Source organism: Myotis daubentonii, chromosome 6 (assembly GCF_963259705.1).
Source record: "Myotis daubentonii chromosome 6, mMyoDau2.1, whole genome shotgun sequence".
NCBI classification, from domain to species: domain Eukaryota; kingdom Metazoa; phylum Chordata; class Mammalia; order Chiroptera; family Vespertilionidae; genus Myotis; species Myotis daubentonii.
The window spans coordinates 87,255,527-87,278,243 of record NC_081845.1 but is presented as its reverse complement, the minus strand read 5'-3'; the positions used below and the strand labels follow the sequence as shown (position 1 = coordinate 87,278,243).

Here is a 22,717-nt window from a genome sequence, read left to right as displayed (position 1 = left end):
GAGGAACGCTAGACAGCGATGAAAATGGACGCACCACAGCTACACACAACATGGGTGAGCCTCACAAATGGACTACTGAGCTGAAAAACATGACATCAAAGAGCATGTCCAGTGTCGTTCCAGCTGCTTTAAATTCAAAATCAGGCAAAACTAAACTCTGTTGCTAAAGGGTACAGACAGTGGTTAGGTGATAAAGAGAAGCAAGGAAGTGATTATTAGGGAGTCGGAATAATGGTACCCTCCTGGGGGGGGGGCGGGGGGAGGCTATGACCGAGGCGGGCACACAAACTGGTGGTGGTTAGCTGGATGCTCGCTTTTATAGTTATTATAGATAGCATATGGTAAAGCTCTTTTCACCGAGTGTGATCTCTTCCACAACAAAAAGGGGGAGAAAGGAGTAAGATAGAAATAGAAATGGAAGTTGCCTTTCTTCTCACACCTGGCTGTGAGAACCGCTGTAACTAGGCCAAGCACACTAGACGAGAACCTGCAGTCAGGCCCAGGTCTGGAGGACGCAGTGACACCCAGGGCAGTCTGTGTGGGGCTCTCCCGCTGGCCCAGGCTCCTGGCTGCCCCTCAGCCCTAGGTGCTGGGCACGGCAACCCCTTTCATCTCCCACCCTCCCCAGGGCATTCCAGCCACACACGCCCCTAGCTGCCCAAGGGCAGGGAGCTGCCTCAGGCTGGGCACCCCCACCCCTCACCCTGCCTTGGACCATTCCTCCGGCCCCTCAGAGACTCCCCTGTGCAGGCACTGAAGGAGCAAGGGGAGCCTCAGACACCCTCTGAACACACCAAAGAAAGGGGCAGAAAAGAGAAATGAAGAATATGGAGAGAGGGGGGCAGAGAGCAGGAAAGACCAAGTTCCAGATGCGGTGGAACTAGATGGAGGGTCAGAGGGACGGGGGGAGGAAAGGCGAGAAGGCGCCGAGGCGGGGAATACGCAGGTGCAGTGCCCCTGGGTCCAGGCCCAAGCCTGGAGCTCCAAAGAGGCCTGAGCTGCTGGGCACAGTGTAGGCCCATCCCCCAGGGCCCAGGGCTTCCGAGTGGCAGGCGGGCGGCACAGGGCCTCCCTGCGGCCTCCCCCTCATACTCAGCCGCCTCTGGCCCTCCTGGAAGAAGGGTCTGTCCAGGGGGGAAGCACCGGGCCTGCAGAGGGACCAGGTGAGAGGGCCGGGGGAGGCAGAGCCGCACAGGAAGGTCACTGTGCTGGCACAACCCTCTTGTAAAAACTCTCCAGGCCAAGGAAGAATGCTCTTCAGAGAGAAGGGTCGGGCGTGGACACGTGGACATTGACTGAGGACGTCATTCCGTCCTCTCTTACGTCTCTCTGCCTGTCTGTCCTCCCTGGCTACGGACATTCCCGCCAGCTGTCCGCTTCGAGGAGCCATGCCCTGTGCCCATCCCCTGCTGGGCCAGCCCAGGCGGTGCTCGCTTCACGCCTGCTGACCCCAAAGGTGACCAAGGCCATGGGGTGCTGGGGTGGCGCCCACGCTCCCTGGGCCTCGGTCTCCTCTAGACAACGCGAGGGCAGCACCGGCTGGCCTCTGAGGCCCCGCAGCCCTGCCCGCCCGCAGCAAAGCCAGCCACTGCCACACTGGCAGGGCAGCTGCGAGCGCACCTGGCTAGAGCCAGGAGGGGGACACGACGCAGCAGGGGGTGGACAGTATAATGTGTCACTTGGCACCCCTCAGGGACGGTGGGGGGCCGAGGCAGGTGTTTTCCCAAACCAATTATAAACACGGCAGAGGACAGGCTGTGACTTCCCTTGGCAAACAGGAGAAAACAAACCGAGCTCCACCCCACAGCCCCACTGGTAGAACTGGGGTGTGGGGGGGCACACCCTGTACGGGGAGAGACAGACTGACCCCCACCAGAGCCCGGCTGGACCCGGACCACAGCCGGTGAGGCTGGGAGCTGCTCCTGGTCGAGCTGTGCAGCCCGAGTCTTGACGGTGAAGCTGATACCCAGCCCGCGTGCAGGCCAGAGGCCAGGGGTACAGCCTCTGCTGTGTCCTCGCTTCTGGGCACACAGGTGGGGGCTCAAAGCACGCTCCCTCCCCTCCCTCCACAAAGGCTACTGAGCACGCACTACGTGCCTCGCTCTCCTCTGGGCACTGGGACTATTGCACCGAACAGAACAGCCAGCGCCTGTGCTCACGCCAAGCTCATCCTGCCCCGCCCTGCAGAGCTAAAAGGCGGGCCACCACCTCTCCTCCCGCCAGGCTGTGTTCCAGCTCCCCAGCTTCTAAGGAAGACTCGACCCCAGCAGCCCAGGGCGGGCCTGAGTCACCCGACTATCTGTTGTCCTAGAGGCCCAGGATTCCCTAGAACAGAGGTTCTCAACCTGTGGGTCGCGACCCTTTTGGGGGTCAAACGACCCTTTCACAGGGGTTGCCTAAGACTATCAGAAAACACATATAAAATTAGATATTGTTTTTGTGATTAGTCACTATGGTTTAATCATGTTCAATTTGTAACAATGAAAATACATCCTGCATATCAGATATTTACATTACGATTCATAACAGTAGCAAGATTACAGTTATGAAGGAGCAACGAAAATAATTTTATGGTTGAGGGGTCACCACCACATGAGGAACTGTGTTAAAGGGTCGCGGCATGAGGAAGGTTGAGAACCGCTGCCCTAGAAGGTGATGGAGACACCCTACCTCGAGCACTGACTGCCCCCCTCCCCCCCTCATGCTCCCACCCTCCCAACATCTCCAGTCCGGGTGAGGAAAGGAGAAGGGAAGAGCTGCTTTTTGTGCACTTTAGCATTTTTATTATTAACAAGGCATACAAGGCAGTGATCCAACACTTGCCCTCCACGGGGTAGGAAAGTGAAATAATGTCGGGGGTCTTTCTACAGCCTCAACGAAGTGGGGGGCTCGGACACCTCCCCTGGTCCAGTAGCGCTGCTCTGGCTCCAGGCACTTCTGCAGGAGCTGCAGAGCCGTCCATGTTCTGATGGCTCTCAGAGCTAGTGCATCCTTCGCTGTCCACCTCCTCCCGCCTGGACCAAACAGCAGGCATTTCCTGAGCACGTGTCCCAGAGGAGGCTGCCAAGAGCACGAGGCTGGCCAGTGGTCAGTGCAACAGGAGGCAGGGCCACAGAGCCAGGCTGGGGAAGGGAGGCCCGACGATACGAGGACTCAGAGGTCCACAAGGAAACTCAGAGTCCCTGCCCCTGGGGACCTGGAGTCAAAAAGGAGATGGGCCTGAGAGGCCCCAAGCCGTCAGAGGCCCAGGAGACAGCTCTTGCCTGGGTAGCTGCAAAGCCGTAGGTTCTGAAATGTGGTCTGGGGGCCAGTAGCATCAGCATCCCCTGAGGACTTGTCAGAAATGCAAACCCCAGACCTATGAATTCCAGGCCTGCTCATCAGAAACCCTGGCGTGGGGCCCAGCAAGGTGTGGTCTAACAATTCTCCAGGTGGTTCTGATGCCCTTTCAAAGGTGAGAACCACTGTCTCAGAGAAAGGGCATCAGAATCGTTTGCAGGATTTTAAAAAAATATTCATGCCTCCCCCAAGACTCGGAAGCAATGGTCTTTTAAAAAAAATATATCTTTATTGATTTCAGAGAGGAAGGGAGAAGGGAGAGAGAGATAGAAACATCAATGATAAGAGAGAATCATTGATTGGCTGCCTCCTGCACGTCCCCTACTGGGGATCAAGCCCGCAACCTGGGCCTGTGCCCTTGACCAGAATTGAACCTGAGACCCTTCAGTCCACTGAGCCAAACCAGCTAGGGCAGCAATGGTATCTTTTAAGAACTCCCAGGAGATCATAATAGCCAGCCAGGGCCCACGTCGGATAGCACAGTCCCCTGGGTCTCCGGGGAAGGTGTGCCTTGATGGGCAGGATTCAGAGAGGGAGGGAGCAGGAGACAGGGTGCCAGGAGAGGGCACTGGCATGAACAAGGGCTGAGTGAAGGGACCAGGGGTTTCTGGAGAGTTGGTTGGGATTCCTGGATTAGCCCCCTGGCATCACATTTACTCTGGGACCTCTGCTGTGGGTCAGAGCCAACAAGGAGGCCTGCCCCGGAGGAAGCTGGACACGGGGGGGAGGCCAGACCCCATTTCTCCTTCTCCTTATGCCCACACTGAAGAGCCAGGAGAAAAGACTGGTAATGGCTCTCCCTCTTGCCTCCGCCCCTCTGAGCCGCCCTCTGCTCTCACCCACTGCCTCGCCACCCCACAGCAGAGCACTTGCTATGGGCATGGCAAGTCCCAGGTCCTGCTCTATCGCTGGGATTGTAGCTCCACCTCCTGTGACACTGCAGCCAAGGGGACCTGTGTCTCTGGTGCAGAGTGGAGAAGGGGCAGGCAGGCAGCAGGAGCACAGGGGAGAGCCACGGGTCAGGAGTGGAAGTAAGCGACCAGGCCAGATGCCACTCAAGGAATCCCAAGGGACAGGCAGGACGGGGATGGTGGAGATGTTGCAGTCACTGCTAAGTCCCCTAGGCCAGTGGTCGGCAAACTGCAGCTCGGCAAACTGCGGCTCGCGAGCCACATGCGGCTCTTTGGCCCCTTGAGTGTGGCTCTTCCACAAAATACCGACTTCTGCGTACGGCCCACGAAGTTTCAATTGTACTATACGTGCGCGCCCGCACATGGTATTTTGTGGAAGAGCCGCACTCAAGGGGCCAAAGAGCCGCATGTGGCTCGCGAGCCGCAGTTTGCCGACCACGGCCCTAGGCTATCCTGTTGAATGGGAGACCAGGCTGGGTGGGGTGGTACAGGGAATGGTGGAGACTGTGGCCATGGAGGCTGCAAAGCAGTGTCAGGCATTTCATTTGCAGATGTCAAGCACACGGGACTAGCAGCCCACAGGTCTTGTTTCTTAGAGCTCGCTATGCCTCTTTCCTCACTTGAAAATGGGGAAGGAAGGAAGGAAGGAAGGGAGGGAGGGAGGGAGGGAGGGAGGGAGGGAGGGAGGGAGGGAGGGAGGAAGGAAGGAAGGGAGGAAGGAAAGAAGGAAGGAAGGAAGGAAGGAAGGAAGGAAGGAAGGAAGGGAGGGAGGGAGGGAGGGAGGGAGGGAGGGAGGAAGGAAGGAAGGGAGGAAGGAAAGAAGGAAGGAAGGAAGGAAGGAAGGAAGGAAGGAAGGAAGGAAGGAAGGAAGGAAGGGAAGGAGGGAGGAGTTATAAGAGATAATGGTAATAACTAACATTTTGTTGTTGTTCCTGTTAATCCCCAACTGAGGATATTTTTCCCATTAATTTTTAGAGAGAGTGGAAGAGAGGAAGGGAAGAGAGGAGAGAAACATCGACGTGAGAGAAACACATCCATCAGTTGTCTCCCACACAGGCCCCAACCGGGGCTGGGGATCAATCCTGCAACCCAAGTATGTGCCCTTGATCAGAAATCGAACCTGCGACCCTTCCGTCCAAGGGCCAACGCTCTAACCACTTAGCAACCCCGGCCAGGGCAATCATAGCTACCGTTTTTTGAGCATGGCACTATTCTGACTTCTATACACGCAGCGAGCATGAACATAGCCCTCACTGCGGCACCATTAGGTAGGAGCTACTGTCACCCTCACTGTTGAGGTGAGGAAATGGAAGCACAGTGGGGTTAAGGAGCTGGCCCAGGGCCACACAGGTAGGAAGGGGCAGAACTGGATTCCAAGCCAGGAAGCCTGGCCCCAGAGCCCGGGCTCTCAACGACCCCGCCTAGGTTACACTTAGCCCAGTGCTCGTTACATGGGAGCTATGGCTCTGTCCCAAGCAAAGCTGGCTGGTCAGTCCACCAGGCCGGCCTCTGGTGAGTGGACGCCGCAGCTCCCCTCGTCCCTCTTTCTGAGCCTCTCCTGGTCTGGTGCCTCCGCAGGGGACCTGTAGGAGGTTCGCATTACAGGGACCCACAGGTGGTTTAGGGCAGTGATGGCGAACCTATGACACGCGTGTCACCTCTGAACTCATTTTTTTGGTTGATTTTTCTTTGTTAAATGGCATTTCAATATATAAAATAAATATCAAAAATATAAGTCTTTGTTTTACTATGGTTGCAAATATCAAAAAATTTCTGTATATGACACGGCCCCAGAGTTAAGTTAGGGTTTTTCAAAATGCTGACACGCCGAGCTCAGAAGGTTCGCCATCACCGGTCTAGGTTCACAGATCTGGAACCGTGTCTGGGAGGGGCAGGGCCTGCCCAGCCCCACCGCCTGTCGGAGGGAGGCTCGCTCCCCGTGCTCACGACTTCCGCTGCTGTCCCATTCCCACCCAACAGTCCCCACACCACAGCCTTTTCTCCCATCTGACCAAGCAAGTGCCCGCGGAGCTCAGGCTTCACTGTACAGTGACATCTACTACGTCTGTGGTTTCCAAGGAGACCCAGGAAGCCTTGTGTGAACTCAGGCGAGTCAAGAAGGTTCTCGGCGGGGGTCCTTTGATCACCTGTGACAGCAGCTTGGAGAAGCAGCCAAGAGACAGGTGTGGTCCTAGGGCAGGGGCCTCGTCACGTTCCCGCTCATGCTCAGAGCGGGAAACCTGGATGGGAAAAAGAAGGTTCCAGACCACCTTCGGTTCCCATCTCTTAAGAGAGAATGCCAGGAAACCCCAAAGTGGTCTTTAGGGGTTAGTAACCTGGGTTCTGGAGTCATTTGGGCCTTGGTTAGAATCCCTACTACTTCTAGGCTGTGTAACTTCAGGCAACTTACCTAGCTTTCCTGAGTCAGTATAATGAAAATCATAATTCCTACTTCATTCTAACGAATAAATACACAATAAATGTTGGCAACTATTGTTGACAACTAAGTTTTATTATAATATTGTCCTGTTATAGCATAAAGAGAATGGATGAAGAGTCTATTAATATAATATTGTGTTACTATTAGTCTTGCAGACATGCATTGCACAATTCATCTATACACACATACTTAGACACCTGTACTTCATAATCACACACAAACCCCCATCAATTACACTGCATCCTGGCACCCAGAGCAACACCACGGACTCAGCATGTACCAGGCACAGCTCCTCTTGAATCCTCACAACAGCCCATGAGGTGTGTGCATTTTTATCTCTTTTCAGGTGAGGACACACACATTACACACATTACCACTGCATCCTGGGATACGGACACTTCTCAGCTCCATTTCCACGGGCATCTCCAGGGCAGCCCCAGGCTGGGCCCCAAGTGCTGACTGGCCTGGTCCACAGGACAAAGGCCCAACCTGGCTTTCATGCCGCTGTGGTTGGGGAAACCCCTGCTGCCAGCAGAAACCAAGTTGACTTTGAAAAGGAAGAGACAGAAGCCAGGGGTGGCTGGGCCACTCCCTGTGGGGGCAGGTGCTAAGTAACTCTATAAACTCTGGCTAATGATACAATTACAGCCATAAACAGAGCTCCGGGAGGGATCAGGGCCAGAAGCCAGACCCTCAAAGGGCAGCCAGGCCCGAGGGGTGAAGGCCCCACCTATCTCCTTCCCAGCAGAGAGGCTGAAAGGGGGTCCCGACTGGCAATGGGGATGGACACTGGGCATCTCCACTATTCCAGGACCCTACAGGGGCGCCTGCCAGCCCTGGCCCAGCCCTGGCCCAGCCCTGGCCCAGCCCCTGCCCGCCTCTGCGTCACCGGCCATCAGCCCTCAGAAGCCCAGCTGGCTCTCTCCGATTCAGTGCTCACCAGAGGAGATGTTCCCTGCCCCAAACCCTGCACCCCTTCCATGGGACCCCGCACCAGGAGACCTGGGTCCCCATTTGGCTGCACCTCACTGAGCTAAGACAAGAGAGCACTGCCGCTGCAACAGGCCTTGCACAGTGTGAGCGAGAACAGTCACTGCAAACAGCCCTTCATATGCACTCTGGCTCCGCTCCTGTCCCAGCAGCAGGGAGGCCGGCAGAAAGAAAGGGGCCAAGTCAAATGCTGTTTTTCCCACAGCCGGGGAAACCGAGGCACATACAGGAAGACCACCCGGCCTTCCCCTTCCATTGCCTCTACAGACACCTTTAATGATCGCTGCAGTCTCTTCCCCAGACTGTGGTCTCCCTGCGGGCAGGCGAGGAGCCGGCTCCCGCGTGGCACAGGCAAGGCCTCCAGGGAATAGGCCAAGGAGCCAGGAGCTGCCTTCTGATGGCGCACAGGCCTGGCCGCCCCAGAGGAGACCGGGTGGCATCTTGGCCAGGGCCAGGGCAAGGGCCTGAGTCCACATCCCAGGGATGCCACGGGGGCGCACCAGCCTTGACCTCCCCCACTCCACTAGGCACCCCTCACTGAGGAGCGGGGATTGGGGGGGGGGGGTGCAGGTTGGGCAGTAATTAACCGCGCTTCCCCCGCGAACCAGCGCGAAGCCAAAGCGCTGCGCCCGCCTTTAGTCCCGCTACTGCCGCGCAGAACCGGCCGCAGAACCGACAGGCGGGAAGACCACGCGGAGTGGACGGGGATCCCGCCAGCGCTCCGTGCGGAGGGGGGGCTGGCCGGGAGCCGGCAGGGGGAGCCCTGGGCAGCGCGGGCGCCCGCCCTTCCCCTGGGCGCGAGGCTGGGGTGCGCCAGGCGGCTGCGGCGCGAACCTGCTCTCGCAACCCGAAGCAGCTCGGGGCAGCCGTGCGTGAAGCCAGAACCGGGCGGGGAGTGGGCCGAGGGGCGGGACCGAGCTGGCCCGGGCCCGCTCCCTTCCTGGAGGCGAGCGCACGCACCAGGCCGAGGAGCTGTCCGGAATCAGGGGGGCGGGGGGGCGCGGACACCGGGAATACGGGGAAGGGGAGTGTTTTCCGGGATTCGGGACCGAGGCGGAGGGCGGGGGCGGTACTCGGGCCCGGGCAGACGGCTGCGAGCTCCCGGGAAAACAGAAAGGAGGAGGGCGCGCTGAGGATAAGCCGGGGTTGGGGCTCCCTGAGGCCGCGGAATCATGCGAGGGGGAGAAAAAGACTGCGCTCGGGATGCCCGGGGACTCGAGCCGGGCGGCGGCTTCAGGAGACGGAGCGGGCGGGGGGACGGGAAGGGAGGGCGGGATGGTGCTTCCACCGCCCCCCTCCCCCCGCCCGCACCCTCCGCAGCCCGGCCCCGGGGCGGGGCGCCGCTGGGCCCGCCCACTCCCCCAGACCCTCCCGGCCGGGCCTGGCCGGTCCGGCCCCGGCCCCCCGCACACCTCCCCTGCCTCCGGCGCCCTCCCCCGCCCCGCCCGCCCCCACCGCGTCCGGGGAAGAAGAAGCGGGCGCAGGGCCTACCCGTCCCTCAAACTTCTTGCAAGTTCACTCCCACGCCTCCCGCCCCTGCAGGCTCCCCGGTCCCGGGCTGCGAAGGCCCGCGCCCGGCCCCTCCCGCCTGGTTACATAAGGTCGCGGAGAAGCCGCCCCCGGCCCGGGCCTGAAGGGAGGGGCCGCGCGGGTTCTCGGACCGGCGGCAGCGCCGCTCGGGCCATGTGCCGGGCGTCCGGGGCTGGACGGGCAGCGGGGCCGGCGGCGGCGCGGCGCACCCGGTCTCGCTCCCCGCCCCAGCCCGCACCCCCACCCACCCACCTGTCCCGGACCCACCGATGGGGGTGGGGGTTCCGGGCCGGGGGTCCCGGGCCCTCCGCGCACCCCTGGCCCCCGGCCCCGCTCACCTAGCTCTGAAGGTCAATCCGTCCGCCGCCCGCTTCCCGGGCTCCGGCAACTTGTCCCAAGTTCAGGTGTCCGGTCCGCAAGCTGCGCCTGCCGCCCCCTCCCGGGTTCCTCCGGCTCGGGGCCTCCAGGGAAGCCCGCCCGGTCCGCCCTTCCCGCTGCCGTCGGCGCCGCCGCCGCTCCCTACGTCTAGCCCGCGGCCGCCGCCTCCGCTGTCACCGAGCCCCGCGCCCGGTGCCCCAGCTCCCGCTGTCACTCCGCACCCACTTCCCTCGGCGCCCGGCAGAGGGCAGCACCGCCCCCGCGGCCCCGCCCCGCCCCGCCCCCCCTCGCCGGCCCGCCGCGGCGCCCGCTGGGAAACGTAGTCTTCGTTGCGGCTCAATGAGGCACGCCGGGGTTTGTAGTCCGCTCCTTGGGCCCAAGGCGGTAGACAGGGACTTGGCGTTTAACCTGGAACCTGTTATCTATCCACTTGGTTTCTGCCCCTTTTGCAAGTTTTCTTTCTCTTCTCAGTCAGTGATGTCCCGAACCAGAGCGCACTACTATGCACCCTGTGGCCTCTCTGACCCCAAGGCGAGGCACAGAGCAGGCTCTTTCTCAAGAGTCTAGGGAAGATGTAGGGTCCCAGGGGGTGTGCTGTTGCCATAGGAACTCTCCAGCGGCAACCGGAGTTTGCCACCTGATCTGCGCATTTACACCTGTTTCTGGACATAAGGGGCAAGGTTGGGGTCAGCCTTGTGAAGGACAGGATGAAAGAAGTGTGACGTGGAATGGAGCCCCCCTTCCCGCCCACTATGAGTTTTGCGTGTACAGCCTGCCCCTCCCAACCTAGGTCTCATGAGTTCGCGCTTTCTGGTGCCCCCCACCACTATCACACCCAGAAATGTTCTGATCCTCCATGTCACCTTCCCCTGTTGGAAGAAGTTACAGGGTCCTGAGCCATCATTCTCTGTTTTCCCCTCTCCTTCCCCCTCCTCCACCCCTCCCCCTCTCCCTCCTCCACGCCCTGCCTCTGGGTCTTGCTAGGCGGTTCCTAGGGAGGACAGGGATGAATCTACTCTAGAGGGACAAGGCCTCTTGTTCAGTTGGTTAGAGCCCATGTGATTCAAGTAGCTCCCCCTCCTGTGCACTGTTGAGGGCCAGCCCTTCTTCAAACACAGGTCCTGGGTGAAAATATTCTCAGCTTAACTCAGCTCAGACCTTCAGAAGCCCTCCTGGAAATAGGTTCTGGAGGCACTAGCCTCCTCCCTGGAGGACCCATGGCCGTTACAAGTGCACGTAGGCATCCGAGGCATCCGGCATGCCTCAGGAAGCTCCCAGCGCAAGCTTGATCCCAGATAAGGAAGTGGATTTAGATTTGTTGCCCCCACCCCCCTCACCCGCCAACCCCCCCGGCCGCACTGCTAGTGGACATGCCTGTGGACATCGGGGGTGGATACTCCTGGTGGTTATTTGGTTAGTTAGGTCAGCAGAGCATTTTGGGTCGTCAGAATGGGGCCCCTTTTCCCTTCACAAAGGAATGCCCTGCCTTGATGCCGCTACCATTGTCTTCCCTCTGCAGAGAGAAGCTCTGAAGGGCACAGGGCCCATCCCCAGCCCTACCTTATGCCCCATTTCTCTTAGAATCTCAGGGACCCACCCAGAAACCTGGAAGCAATTGAGGGACAACATGGTTCAGCAGAAGCAACTTCGCCCCTGACTCTCGCTCCCCACTCCTTAAGACCAGGCGCTGCCTTTACGGGTCACAGCGACCCTCTAAAAACAACAACAGGCTGACCAACATGAAGAACTATTTATTATTAGAAAAAGTCCAGAGTCCAGAAAAGGAAGGCTGGATCCAGAGAAGCACAGAGAGGAGCCCCTGCAAGGTGGGGGGCTGAGAGGAAGAGGGGAGCCCAGGCGTCCAGGCACTGGGTCTAGGCGGCAGTGGCGAACCCCACCCTGTTGTTGCCCATGTCGTAGACGGAATAGTAGGACCTGAGGAAGACGTCCCCGAGGATCCACAGCGGCTGGCCGTTCGGGGAGGGCAGGTAGGTGGGCTCGACCCCCACGGTGCAGTAGCCATTGTCCTGCACAAGACAAAGCACAGCACTCATTCATCGCACTCACAGGGACAGGCACGCTCAGCCCTGCGCCCGGGGCCAGGGCACAAATGCAGAAATGAGTGAGCCAGCGTCTCTGCCCTTGAGGGCTCAGGCCAACTGAGCTGCCAGAGCAGAGGTCGGTGGGAGGAATTTCTGGAATGGGGGAATTAGGGCTGCAGCGGTCCTCCACAGGGACTCCTCTCCTCATGCCCCCCACCCCCAACTCACCCACCTCCTGCTCCCAGGTCGTCCTGATGGTCAAGCGTTCAAGGCCAACCAACTTGGACCCAAACCTTAGTTTCACCCTGACTAGCTGTGTAGCCTTGGGTAAGTTATCTAACCTCTCTGTTCACTTGTAAAATAGAAATTAGTATCTCCCTCATTGAATGTCGTGTCCATTAAGTAGCATAGTGTAGACAAAGTGTTTCCCACCGCGGCTGGCCCTGGTAGGTATGCAGCAAAGAGCCCAGGGCTTCTCCCCACTAATTAATAATAATAGTTAATACTCTTATTAACTATTCACAGCCTCGTTCCAGAGAAGGGGGTTTGGAATCAGTGAGTGGGGAAACTGATTCTACAGGAAGTGGCGCAGGGTAAGGAGACCCACACCTTCCTCCCACCCCACCATGGCCCTGCTGGCTCAGCCTGCGGGGACCAGCACTTACGTTGAGGATGTAGGAGGAGGGCGGCAGAGGGAACTGCACCCCGTTGATGATGAAGGTAAAGGTGGGGAGGTTCTGGATGCTGTTACAGTTCACAACAAACTGCAGAGAGAGGAGCAGGGCCCAGGCTGTCTCATCTCCCACCTGAGATACCTACGGACCCGTCGCCGCAGCCCCTCTGGTCCCAGGCCTGAGTCTCCAGCCTGCTTTTGGACTGGAGGTGGCAACACTAGGAGGGAGTCCTGTGTCGGTACTGCTGGCATTACTCCTGTGGACTCCCGCACAGGGGGTGGGATTTGGGGAGACCCGAGCATCTCTCCCACCCCCAAAAACATTACTTTTGCCTGAATTCCTCCTCATGACACATTGAATCTGTGCCCCATCTCTGCAACTGTCTTTTGAAAACACACAGATCTGTAGAAAGAGTCGGTCCCCGAAGGTAATGGGAAGGAATTACTTAGACAAATGCTTTGCTGGGTTCTGGAGAAAGGGGGATCAGGGGGCCCTGGCCCTAGGGAGGTGAGGGACATGTGGATTAAAAAGTTATCCCTCGCCCCAGCTGGTTTGGCTCAGTGGATAGAGCGTCTGCCTGTGGACTGAAGGGTCCCAGGTTCGATTCCAGTCAAGGGCACATGCCTGGGTTGCGGGCTCGATCCCCACTGTGGGGCATGTAGGAGGCAGCTGATCAACGATTCTCTCTCATCATTGGTGTTTCTAACTCTCTCTCCCTCTCCTTTCCTCTCCGAAATCAATAAAAAAAATACTTTAAAAAAGTTACCCCTGGTCCCTCACCAGCTTGGCCCCACCTCCAGTGACTTCGCTCTGACTTGGAAGTCTGGCAAGTGTTCAACCTGTTTCCTCTGAGGAGCTGAAGCTCCGAAGAAATGCTGCCTAGCCTAGCCGGAGCCTCCTCACAGCCCCTCAGCACAGGCGCTGCCCCCTGAAGCCGGCTCCAGGCCCCGCCCAGTCACCCCGGCTCCCCACTCCAGGGCCTTGGGAAGCCCGACGTATGGAGGCCAAGAATCAGGCCATTACTGGATCCCAGGAGCAACCATAACTGTCTCCCACTGGCCTCTCCCAGGGAAGGGACGCCTCGCCGACACACCTGTCCGTACTGGTCCTCCTGGGCCCCCGTGGCCTGCAGCAGGGCACTCAGGTACTGCTGGGGCACGGTGAGCAGAGACGTGCCCGTGTCCACGATGGCCTGGCAGCCCTGGGAGCACCAGCCGGAGGCCTGGCCATCAATGAGGAACCTGAACGGTGAGAAGATGAGCGGCCTTAGCACCCCCAGCTCAGGGCAGCTAGGGGGTGAGCTTTCCCCACCTCTGAGGAACTCACAGCCACAGCCACCCATGCCAGGTGCAACCAGGAAGGTCAATCCAGCCTCCCACCACACCAGTCTACTTAAGGGCCACCTAAATGGCCATGGAAGCTCTTCTAAAAGTTCCAAGGAAGGTTCTAGAAACATTGACTGTCAGGGCTGCAGATATATGATAGGTACTTTAAGCAAATTAGCTCCCTCCAACCACCACACACCCCGGTTTCTAATCTATAAAGCCATAGTGTTGGATGACAGGTTCTGAAATAGTTGGGATTCCAAATCCTGCCCCTTCCTATGTTGTCCCCATCCCACCCTCTTCTCCAGGCTGAGCTGGGCCTCAAAACTCCAGCAGAGGGCAGCTGTGGCTTTGTGGGGGCAGGCCTGAAGGGGGTTGGGGGTCTCCTGTTTCCATCCCCCACCCCCAACTGGTGTGTGGGTGTGTGGCATGAAGCGCCCACACGCCCAGAGCCGCCCCACACTCACTCCTCAATGCCAATCTGCCAGTAGAGCTCCTGGGTGACCGGGGCCCAGTAGATCTGCCCCTGGTACAGGCTGCTGTCCACACCCCCGAAGATGACCGCTCCGCCGTCCTGGGAGCCCTGCTGGCTGCAGGAGGCAGAGGGGAAGGCGAGTCAGGGAGTGGCCATGGGAAAGGACTTCGTGTTACCAGTCATCCCCAGAGCGTCCTGCCTCCATCCAGGCTGGGCTCCCTGGGGGCAGGGCTGTGTCTCCCCTCGGAAGGGGCTCCCAGGCTGGGCCCCTCAGAATCTCCAGTGCCTCAGGCTCCTGGGTGATCCTGCTGGTGTGTGCCCCCCACAACCCCCCACCCCACCCCTCCGTTTTCCTCTCCCTCCCACTGCCTGACGCAGGTGGAGCTGACCCAGGCCCGCTTGGCTGGCCGTTTTCGCTGGGATTGGAGGGAGGGAGGGCCGTGGTGCAGGGAGGGGCACGGCTGTGTTTGCTTGAGAGGCCGGCCTGGTGGCTGAACTGGAGGGAACTGGGGGAAGCTAAAGGGGCAACGTTAGTGACAGAGCCCAGCGAGTAAGCCCCAGCTACTCTGTCTACAAGGTGGTCGGCTCCTTCGGAGAGGAAAGAAGGAAAGTCTGTTCCAAGCCTGGAACCCGCTCCCCCGCCGGCTCCCAGGCCCCTCCCCATAAATGGCCGCGTAAATGGCCACGTTTGCCCTTGCTGGCCGTGAGGGGGACCGCTTGTTAGGAGCTAGTGGGGGGCCTGGAGCGGAACCTGAACCTGGCTGCCATCCCACGGCCTGGCTAGAGCAATAGATCAAAGGGGTGAAGCACAGACGACCGTGCAAGAGAGGTGCCTGGGGCTCCGGCAGCAGGTGAACCCACGAGCGAGTGAGAATCAGCAGCGACACTCACAGCAAAGCTCCGACAGAAGAAGAGAGGCTGCCCTGGCTGAGGAACGCAGAGCAAAGGAGTGGGCTGGGGACCGAGGGGAGGTGAGGGCGAGGCCGAGGCCTGGGTGGGGAGCAGTGGGGTGTGGGGGAGGAGTCAGAGCCCAGGAGGGAAGCCCTGGGCACAGAAGTGCTGGGGCCAGTGCCTGCTGTGTGGCCTCTAAATCCCAAAGGACGGAGCCCCAGTTGTCCAGGCTGAAGGAGGGGGAGGGGCTCCTCACTTGCTGAGGTAGAAGCTGAAGACGGGGCTGGTGAGGGCGCCCTCCTGCAGCATGCCCTGCAGTGCCGTGGTGGCCCCGCCCTCGGACAGGGCAGGGTAGGCCATGCCCATGATGCCATCAAACTGGGCGTAGACGAAATTGTCGCCCGGCTCCGTCTCACTCAGGCCGAACTCCTGGTTGGGCACCTGGATGTTCTGGACCTGCAGGGGCACAGAGGATGGGAGGTGACAAGTGTCACTCCACCCCCCACTCCCCAGACACCCCCAGAGACCCCTCAAGGCTCTTCTTCACCCCTCCTCCATCTGTCCTCATCTGTCCTGCTTTCCTCCCCCGCGGGTCTTGCAAGAGCGGCTGTCTCTTCTGAGTGGCCTTCCCTACTGCAGGACCTGCCCCCCACTGGGTCACCCCATTCACCACGGTGTCCTCAGTGTCCTGCGCAGGACGGCCCTCAGAGGGGTTCAGGGAGTGAACGACTGGGCCTTATTGTGCTGATTTCCCGTCCTGCGCAGTAGAGCACGCGGTGTTTTTCCATGTTTGTCAGGGTCTCCGTCTAATCTGGTTAGACCCTGAGGCCTGTGAGGCTGGAGCCGAAGGCCTGGCGGGGAGGGGGGGGGTTTCGGGGGGGGGGGGAGTGGCAGCATCACTCACAGTCAGGGTGTCATAGCCGAAGAGGCCGGTGAGGCTGCCGCTGCCGTACTGCAGGGAGAAGGTCTGCCCGTTGGTGGAGTAGGTGGAGGACTGGCTGGGGTTGAAGCGGTTGTGGCCGGCTGTAGGGGCGGGAGGGTGTGGGGAGTCGGGCTGGCTCGTGGGGGCTGCCCTGCCTCTTGGGGCTGTGCTCCCATCCTGGAGCCTCAGGACGTCAGCAGTGGCCCACCTGGTTCCGGTTCCGGCATTGGAAGGCCAGCCCTGGCCCTACACCCCCTCTGACTTAGAGACTCTGGGGCCCGAGGCCTGTGACCTCCCTGCGGTCTCCCTGCCCCAGCAGGTCGCTGGCACTTCCAGCTGCAGGACTGACTGACTCCCCAGGGCGTCCCTGCTCTCCCCAACCCTCACCTCACCTCACCAGGTCAGCAAGCTGGCCACACCAGGGCCTGAGAGCATGTAGGGCGGGGCCCATGGGGGACCCTCGGGCTACAGGCCTGAGGGCCCAAACCCCAAGGCGTTGGCAGGGACCAGGGCAGCCATAAGACAGTGAGCATCAACATCGCACAAGACGGGGACCACATCCCAGTTCTCCCGTGTTCCGTGGGAACCCCCAGTGAGGACTTCGTGAGGAGTGGAGCAGAGCAGGGCGCGCAGATGGAGGAAGAGGAGCTGGGGAGCCGGAAGGCGGAGGCGCCAGTGGGCTCCAGGACTGGCTTCCTCCCTCCGGCCTGGATGTGTGTGTGGCCCTGGGCCAGTCCCTACCTCCCAGGACGGAAGGTCCCCCACGCGATCCCTATGAAGACTGCCTCCCCCCGCCCCCCGCCCCGCAGGTGTCAGCGCCTCCCCCGTCCAGCCCGGCACTCACTGCAGGCCTGGCTCTGGCAGTACACAGAGGGCACCCACAGGTTGGAGGAGCCGGTGTCAAAAAGGACCAGGAAGTTCTGTGGTGGGGTCCCGATGCTGATCTCACCAAAGTAGGCAGCCTAGGGCGCGGAGGGGCGGGGGGAGCAGCCTGTCAGCTCTGGAGGGACCCGAGGCCCGTGTCCTCCATGGGCAGAGCAGGGAGGGACCAGCCCCTGCCCAGCAGCCTGCTCCAGAAGCAGGGCTGGGCCTCCCTTCCAGGGAACGCCTCTAGCAGGCCCTTCTCCTTCATGGTTTCACGGATGGACTTGAACCTCTTAGGGGGACTCTGCAGAAGGCCTGTGTGTCAGCAGGTCCTCCCTCTTCCCTACAGCGCCTCCCATCAATCGCCCCAGCCTCGCTCACCCGCCCTCCATCTCTAACTAAAGACCTCGGTCTCTCTGCCACTCTGTACCCACGTCTGTCGCTTGTGTGCGCCTGTGTGTTTCCCTTTCTCTGTTTCTCTTTCTCTCTGTCTCTCCGTCTCTTTCTCCCTCTGCTTCTCTCTTTCTCCCCCTCTTCTTGCCTGACCCTCAGCCGGTGCCTGCCCAGGGCCTCAGGGCGGCTGCCAGTCTCTGTGACCCAGCTGTCAGCTCAGCAGGGCCGCTCCCTTCTCTGCCTGGGGGATGAGGTCCAGGTGGTAGGGCTGGGGGCGGGGGGGGGGGGGGCGGGGGCAGAGAGGAGGGTGCAGCTTACTGCCGGGGCCTTCCCTTTGGCTTTTGGCAGCAGGGAGAACCCTACTACCCCCGGGAGGGTGGGGACTCACATCCATGTAGGCCATGGGCTCGTAGTCCACGCTGAAGTCACCAAACCTGTACTTATGAGCAGGGTCGTGCTTGTGGGTCCTCAGGAACTCCTCCAGCAGGCCCTTCTCCTTCATGGTTTCACGGATGGACTTGAACTTCTTCAGGGGGACTCTGCAGAAGGCCTGTGTGTCAGCAGGTCCTCCCTCTTCCCTGCAGTGCCTCCCGTCAATCGCCCCAGCCTCGCTCAGACACCTCTATCGCCAACTAAAGACCTCGGTCCCCCTGCCACTCTGTACCGTGTCTGTCGCTTGTGCGTACCTGTGTGTTTCCCTTTCTCTGTTTCTGTTCCTCTCTGTCTCTCTGTCTCTTTCTCCCTCTGCTTCTCTCTTTCTTCCCCTCTCCTTCCCCTTCTTTCAAAACTCTTCTCAGGACTTGCTCCAAGGTTCAGGAAACAATGACCTTCCCCCAGGATGCTCCCTCCCCATCTCAAGGGTCCTCACCCCACCCCGGCCCTCTGCTCTCAGATGTCCCATAAATTCCTTCCCAGGAAGGGGAGAGGGGCTCAGGCATCACCCTCTGCAGGATATGTGCATTTTAAAAAGGTTTCCCGATGGCAAACTTCACCCCAAGAGAGCCCTCTCCTGTGGTGGCCCTCAGGCACCTGGCACCAGCTGGGTGTGGCAGGCTGTGCGTGCAGGGGCACCGCCCGAGGCTGGGACTGAGAAGGCAGGGCCCTGGCATGGCCCCGCTGCTAGATGTCGGGCCTGGCACGCTGGGGAAAGGGCCTGGTGCTCTGGAGCCAGAGCCGCTCTGGAATCGGGACTCGGGAATCATGGGTTTCTTCCCATGTCACCCTGGTTTTCCTCCCAGACCTGCCTGGGGAGTGTCTGTGGGCCACCCCACCCGCATCACCTGCATTCCTGCTTCTGTCATTTCTTTCCTGTCTCAGTCCCCATTCCCTCAGGACCCTGCGTTCTCCAGAGATTCCCTGCTGACGCCTTCGCGTTGAGCTGACCCCTTCTCTAACCACCTCTACGGGCCTGCCCATTACAGGAGCTTCTGAGGGGAGCCCCTCTTCACCCAGGGAATCCGCTGGCCCAGCCCCTGCCGCCCAGAGACGCCGCCCGCCCTCCCTTTCTCCTGACGCCTCAGCACAGAGAGGTCACGTCGCTTATGTTTCCGCTTAGACGATGGTGCCACCCGCCCAGTAAGTTTGGGCCTTCCGGAGGATTCAGCAAATGCCTCCCTCTCCAGAGATCACTGTTCCTCTCTGTGGGAGGAGCCACGGCGCCCTCCCAGGGCTGCTCGGGCAGTGTCACCCCTCTTCTCTGTTCCAGGCCCATCTTTTCTGCCTTTGACTGAAGTTCCCTGGAGACAGAGGCTGCACCTTCTCCCACCTGTGACTCCCGTCCTGCCCCGGCAGAGATTCTGGAGCCGAAGCAGCTGGGGTGTCCCCTGACCAGGCCATGCCTCACGGGGGGCCCACCTCCCGCCCGGCCTCCTGCACCAGCAGCCAGACCCCATACTCACTTGACCACCGCCGCCTCCAGGAGCTGGAGGCAGAGCAAGGCCGCCACCACCCGCTTCATGGTGCCGGTTCCCAACTGGCCGCAGAGCAAAGGCCACTCCAAGTCGGGCACTTGCAGTCAAGTGAAGGCCTGAGCCCTCCTTCGCCCTTTATACCCCCGGATCCGGGGCAGCCCCTGCCCCCTGCCCTGGGCAAACATGACCTCAGTCCCTGTGCGCCCCATGCTCCGCGTACCAAGTGTTCCTGCGTGTTTTCCCTGGCGAGGGTGGCCGCAAAGCACTTTTCATCTTATTGACTTTTTAACACAAGTACGCGGCCAGGAGGTGGCAGCGATAAGAGTTGGAGTGGCACAGGTGACTTCTTGTGCAGGAACCAGAGGCGGGATGTGAGCGTTTGGCATGAGGGCCGGAGACAGGTAGAGCCAGAGTGGCGGCCGTGGGACCCACGAGTGCCTTTCTCATCCCCGGCCACTACTGACATTTTAGAACAAATAATTCTTTGTTGTGGGCACTGCCTTGTGCGTTATAGGATGTTTAGCAGCATCCCTGGCCTCTACCCACTAGATGCCAGCAGTAGTCCCTTGTGGTAGCAACCAAAACTGTGCCCAGGCATGGCCAAATGTCTCCTTAGGGGCCACAATTGTTGAGAATGTTGGTTTATAGGTGATAGGCTTGGAGGCCTCACTCAAGTCCTGCTTCCCATCACCCCCCAGCCCTTGGGCTGCAGTTTGGGGTGTCTGGGGATGGTGGGGCCAGAGACTAGGATGATGGTAATGGTCACAGTGTGGTGCGAGTGGTCCTATGGCAATGATGGCGGCCCCGTTAGCCCTGATGCAGGTGGTGGGCTGGGATGCCAATGGCTGAAGTCAGAGCTCTTTGGGGCGGCTTTGATGACTTTCAAGGTCAAATGGGGCATTAATTCAGCAAGTTCTCGTGACACACTCATCATGTAAGCTGAGCTGGCTTCTGGCTGTGCCTCCTGAACTATCTGGAACTCCAGGGGCGCCCGGGGCAGGCCCATGAGGGGGACATGCCTGCTCTTGCTTCCTTCCTTCATGGTCTCTCTTCTCCAGCCCCACTGCGACTCCAGCCCTGTGTTTACTTCTCCTGAAATGCCGTGTCTTCCTTACCCTCCGCCCAAGCCCTTGTCGGCCCTTTCTCCTGCCCCCACGTCTGCTCTAAGCTGTGCCTCTATCCCGCATCTCCAGGTCCTACCTGCTCCCCAGCTACCGCTTCTCATTGCCTGAGGTGACCTGGAGCTGGCCCGAGCCTACTAACCTGGCACAGGAGAGCTCCCCATTTTGGGGTGAGTGGAAAAAAAGTTCCCACGCCAGTGCCCTCTCTGCCACCTGGTACCCCACCCTCAGGGCTCCAAACAGATTTGTTAGGCCCTCAAGCCCCAGGCGGAAGGCCAAAGCAGGCCTGCCAAACACCGATTTACCCAGCCAGTGGGGGATTTTCCACTCTGGCCACCACCACCCACTGCCCAGCCAGGGCCCTGGAGCCTCCCCAGCCCTGTGATGGGGGAGGGGAGGGAAGCAGACACTAGAGGTCTGCCCAGGTCTGGACAGACAGGAGCTCTGACTGTCTCAAGGCCAGATCAGCTCCCACTCCTCCATGTAGTCCCTTCTGAGCACCCCTAATGCATCAGGCCAGGGCATCCTGCCTGGCTGCCAGGCTTTGGGGGTCTGCAGCCCCTGCCTACCCCACCTGATCTGACAGCTCAGTTTCCTCCGCATCTGCATTCATCTCAAACCCTGGTCTGCCCTTGGCCTGCCCTCCACCACCCAGCCCCCAGTACCTGGAAAGTCCACCCCTTTCCCTCCCCTTTGAATGTGTCCAAACTCTGCCCACCCTTCAAGGCCTCAGCTCCTGGGTCCAGGATGTACAGAGTCTGAGGTCACCTTAGCAGTCATCCAGGGTCACCCCCTACCTAGGACAGGAGCCCCAGGGAGCTGGATGCACTGGCTCCTGTTCAAGTTCATGTTCTGCCCCTGAACACTGCACACCGGCTGCGCTCTCCCTTTGGACTGGATCTCGCACTGGCTACGACCAGTCTCCGGTTTCCTGGGCATGTTTCCTCTCGCCATAGACTGCAAGCTCCCAGCAGGCAGAGTCCGCGGCTTCCACCTCCCTGCGCCTGGCCCCGAGCTCAGGAAATCCTGAACGGTAGGTGGAGCCATGAAATAGTTCCCAATGGGCCTTGGTTCTATCTCCCACAGCCCATGAACCCAGTGCCCGAATTTCCACCCCACGCTCCAAGGGGGTCTTGTTAAAATCCAGGCCCTGGGACCCTCTCACAGTGATGGTCTCCCAGAAAAGAGGCATTCTCTCATCACCCTCTGGTTACATCTGCCTCTAACTCATCAAAGGCCTTCCCGTGGCTAACTGCGTAGAGTCCAAACTCCTCATCCTGGCCTTCATGGCACGCTCAGTCTGCCCCCGTCCGATGCTGCCATTCTCATCTCGACCTGCTGACCCGCAGGTACTCATCGCGGCCTCCTGGTTCCTGCCGAGGGGGCCTGTTACTTTCCAACCCCGGTGCCTTCATCCATGCTGTGCTCTCCATCCAGACCGCCCTTCCCAGGCATCTCCACCTGCAGACCTCCTCCTCCAAGACCTACTACAGTGTCACGGTCATCTCTACTGGCCCACTTGCTCTCACACTGGCCCGGCTGTGGAGGACATGGCTTCTTCTCCCTTACAGGGTTTATTTTAGACCTTCTTCTTGCCCCACATTCTACAACTTGTAACTGAAAGAGTAGGTCTCTTCCAGCACATGGCTCCTAAACAGCTCATTCCTCTTCAGAGTGTCTACAAAAGTGACACTGGCTACTGGGATGTGTCAAGAGATGGCAACTACATAGCATGCACGCTGCCACTGCTAATCCTTCACCCATGGCTGACACACCTAATCAAATATATCACTCTTCTTCATAGTGCTGAGACATGGCCTCAGGATCCTTCCCAATCTAGTGCTCCATGCATCTTCCATCAATCTTACACACACACACACACACACACACACACACACACACATTAGAGGCCTGGTGCACAAATTCGTGCACCAGTGGGGTCCCTCGTCCTGACCTGCAGGATTGGGACCAAAACCAGCTCTCTGACATCCCCCAAGGGGTCCTGGATTGCTAGAGGGCACAGGCCAGGCCAAGGGACCCCACTGGTGCACGACTGGGGCCAGGGAGGGATGCAGGAGGTTGGCCAGCCAGGGAGGAACCATGGGAGGGCTCCAGGGCACGTCCGGCCCATCTCACTCAGTCCTGAGCAGCCAGACCCCAGCAACAAGCTAACCTACCAGTCAGAGTGTCTGCCTCCTGGTAGTCAGTGCACATCATAGCGAGTGGTTGAGTGACCTTAGCATATCATTAGCATATTACGCTTTGATTGGTTGAACAGACAACCAGATGACAGGACACTTAGCATATTGGGCTTTTATTATATAGGATATATTTGTATTGATTTCAGAGAGGAAGGGAGAGGGAGAGAGATATAGAAACATCAATGATGAGCCCTAATTGGTTTGGCTCAGTGGATAGAGGTAGGCCTGTGGACTGAAGGGTCCCAGGTTCGGTTCCGGTCAAGGGCATGTACCTTGGTTGCGGGCACATCCCCAGTGGGAGGTGTGCAGGA

The 22,717-nt window shown here is 59.6% G+C and overlaps 2 protein-coding genes across 2 annotated transcripts in view; both read right to left on the bottom strand.

Moving 5' to 3' along the window:
• Positions 1-9,824, bottom strand: part of TFEB (transcription factor EB) — a 46,450-nt gene extending 36,626 nt beyond the window's left edge. Inside the window, exon 1 of the mRNA XM_059701726.1 lies at positions 9,549-9,824. The gene's annotated coding sequence lies outside the window, so the exon portion shown is untranslated. The remainder of the gene's footprint in view (positions 1-9,548) is intronic.
• Positions 9,825-11,328: 1,504 nt separating this feature from the next.
• PGC (progastricsin) lies at positions 11,329-19,188 on the bottom strand. The gene is made up of 9 exons (XM_059699668.1): positions 19,073-19,188; positions 17,563-17,713; positions 16,762-16,879; positions 15,900-16,018; positions 15,252-15,451; positions 14,097-14,219; positions 13,398-13,545; positions 12,296-12,394; positions 11,329-11,615 (listed from the first exon to the last, which is right to left on the bottom strand). The coding sequence occupies exons 1-9, from the start codon at positions 19,129-19,131 to the stop codon at positions 11,463-11,465; spliced, it is 1,170 nt and encodes a 389-aa protein (XP_059555651.1). The 5' UTR covers positions 19,132-19,188; the 3' UTR covers positions 11,329-11,462.
• Between the last annotated feature and the right edge of the window lie 3,529 nt (positions 19,189-22,717).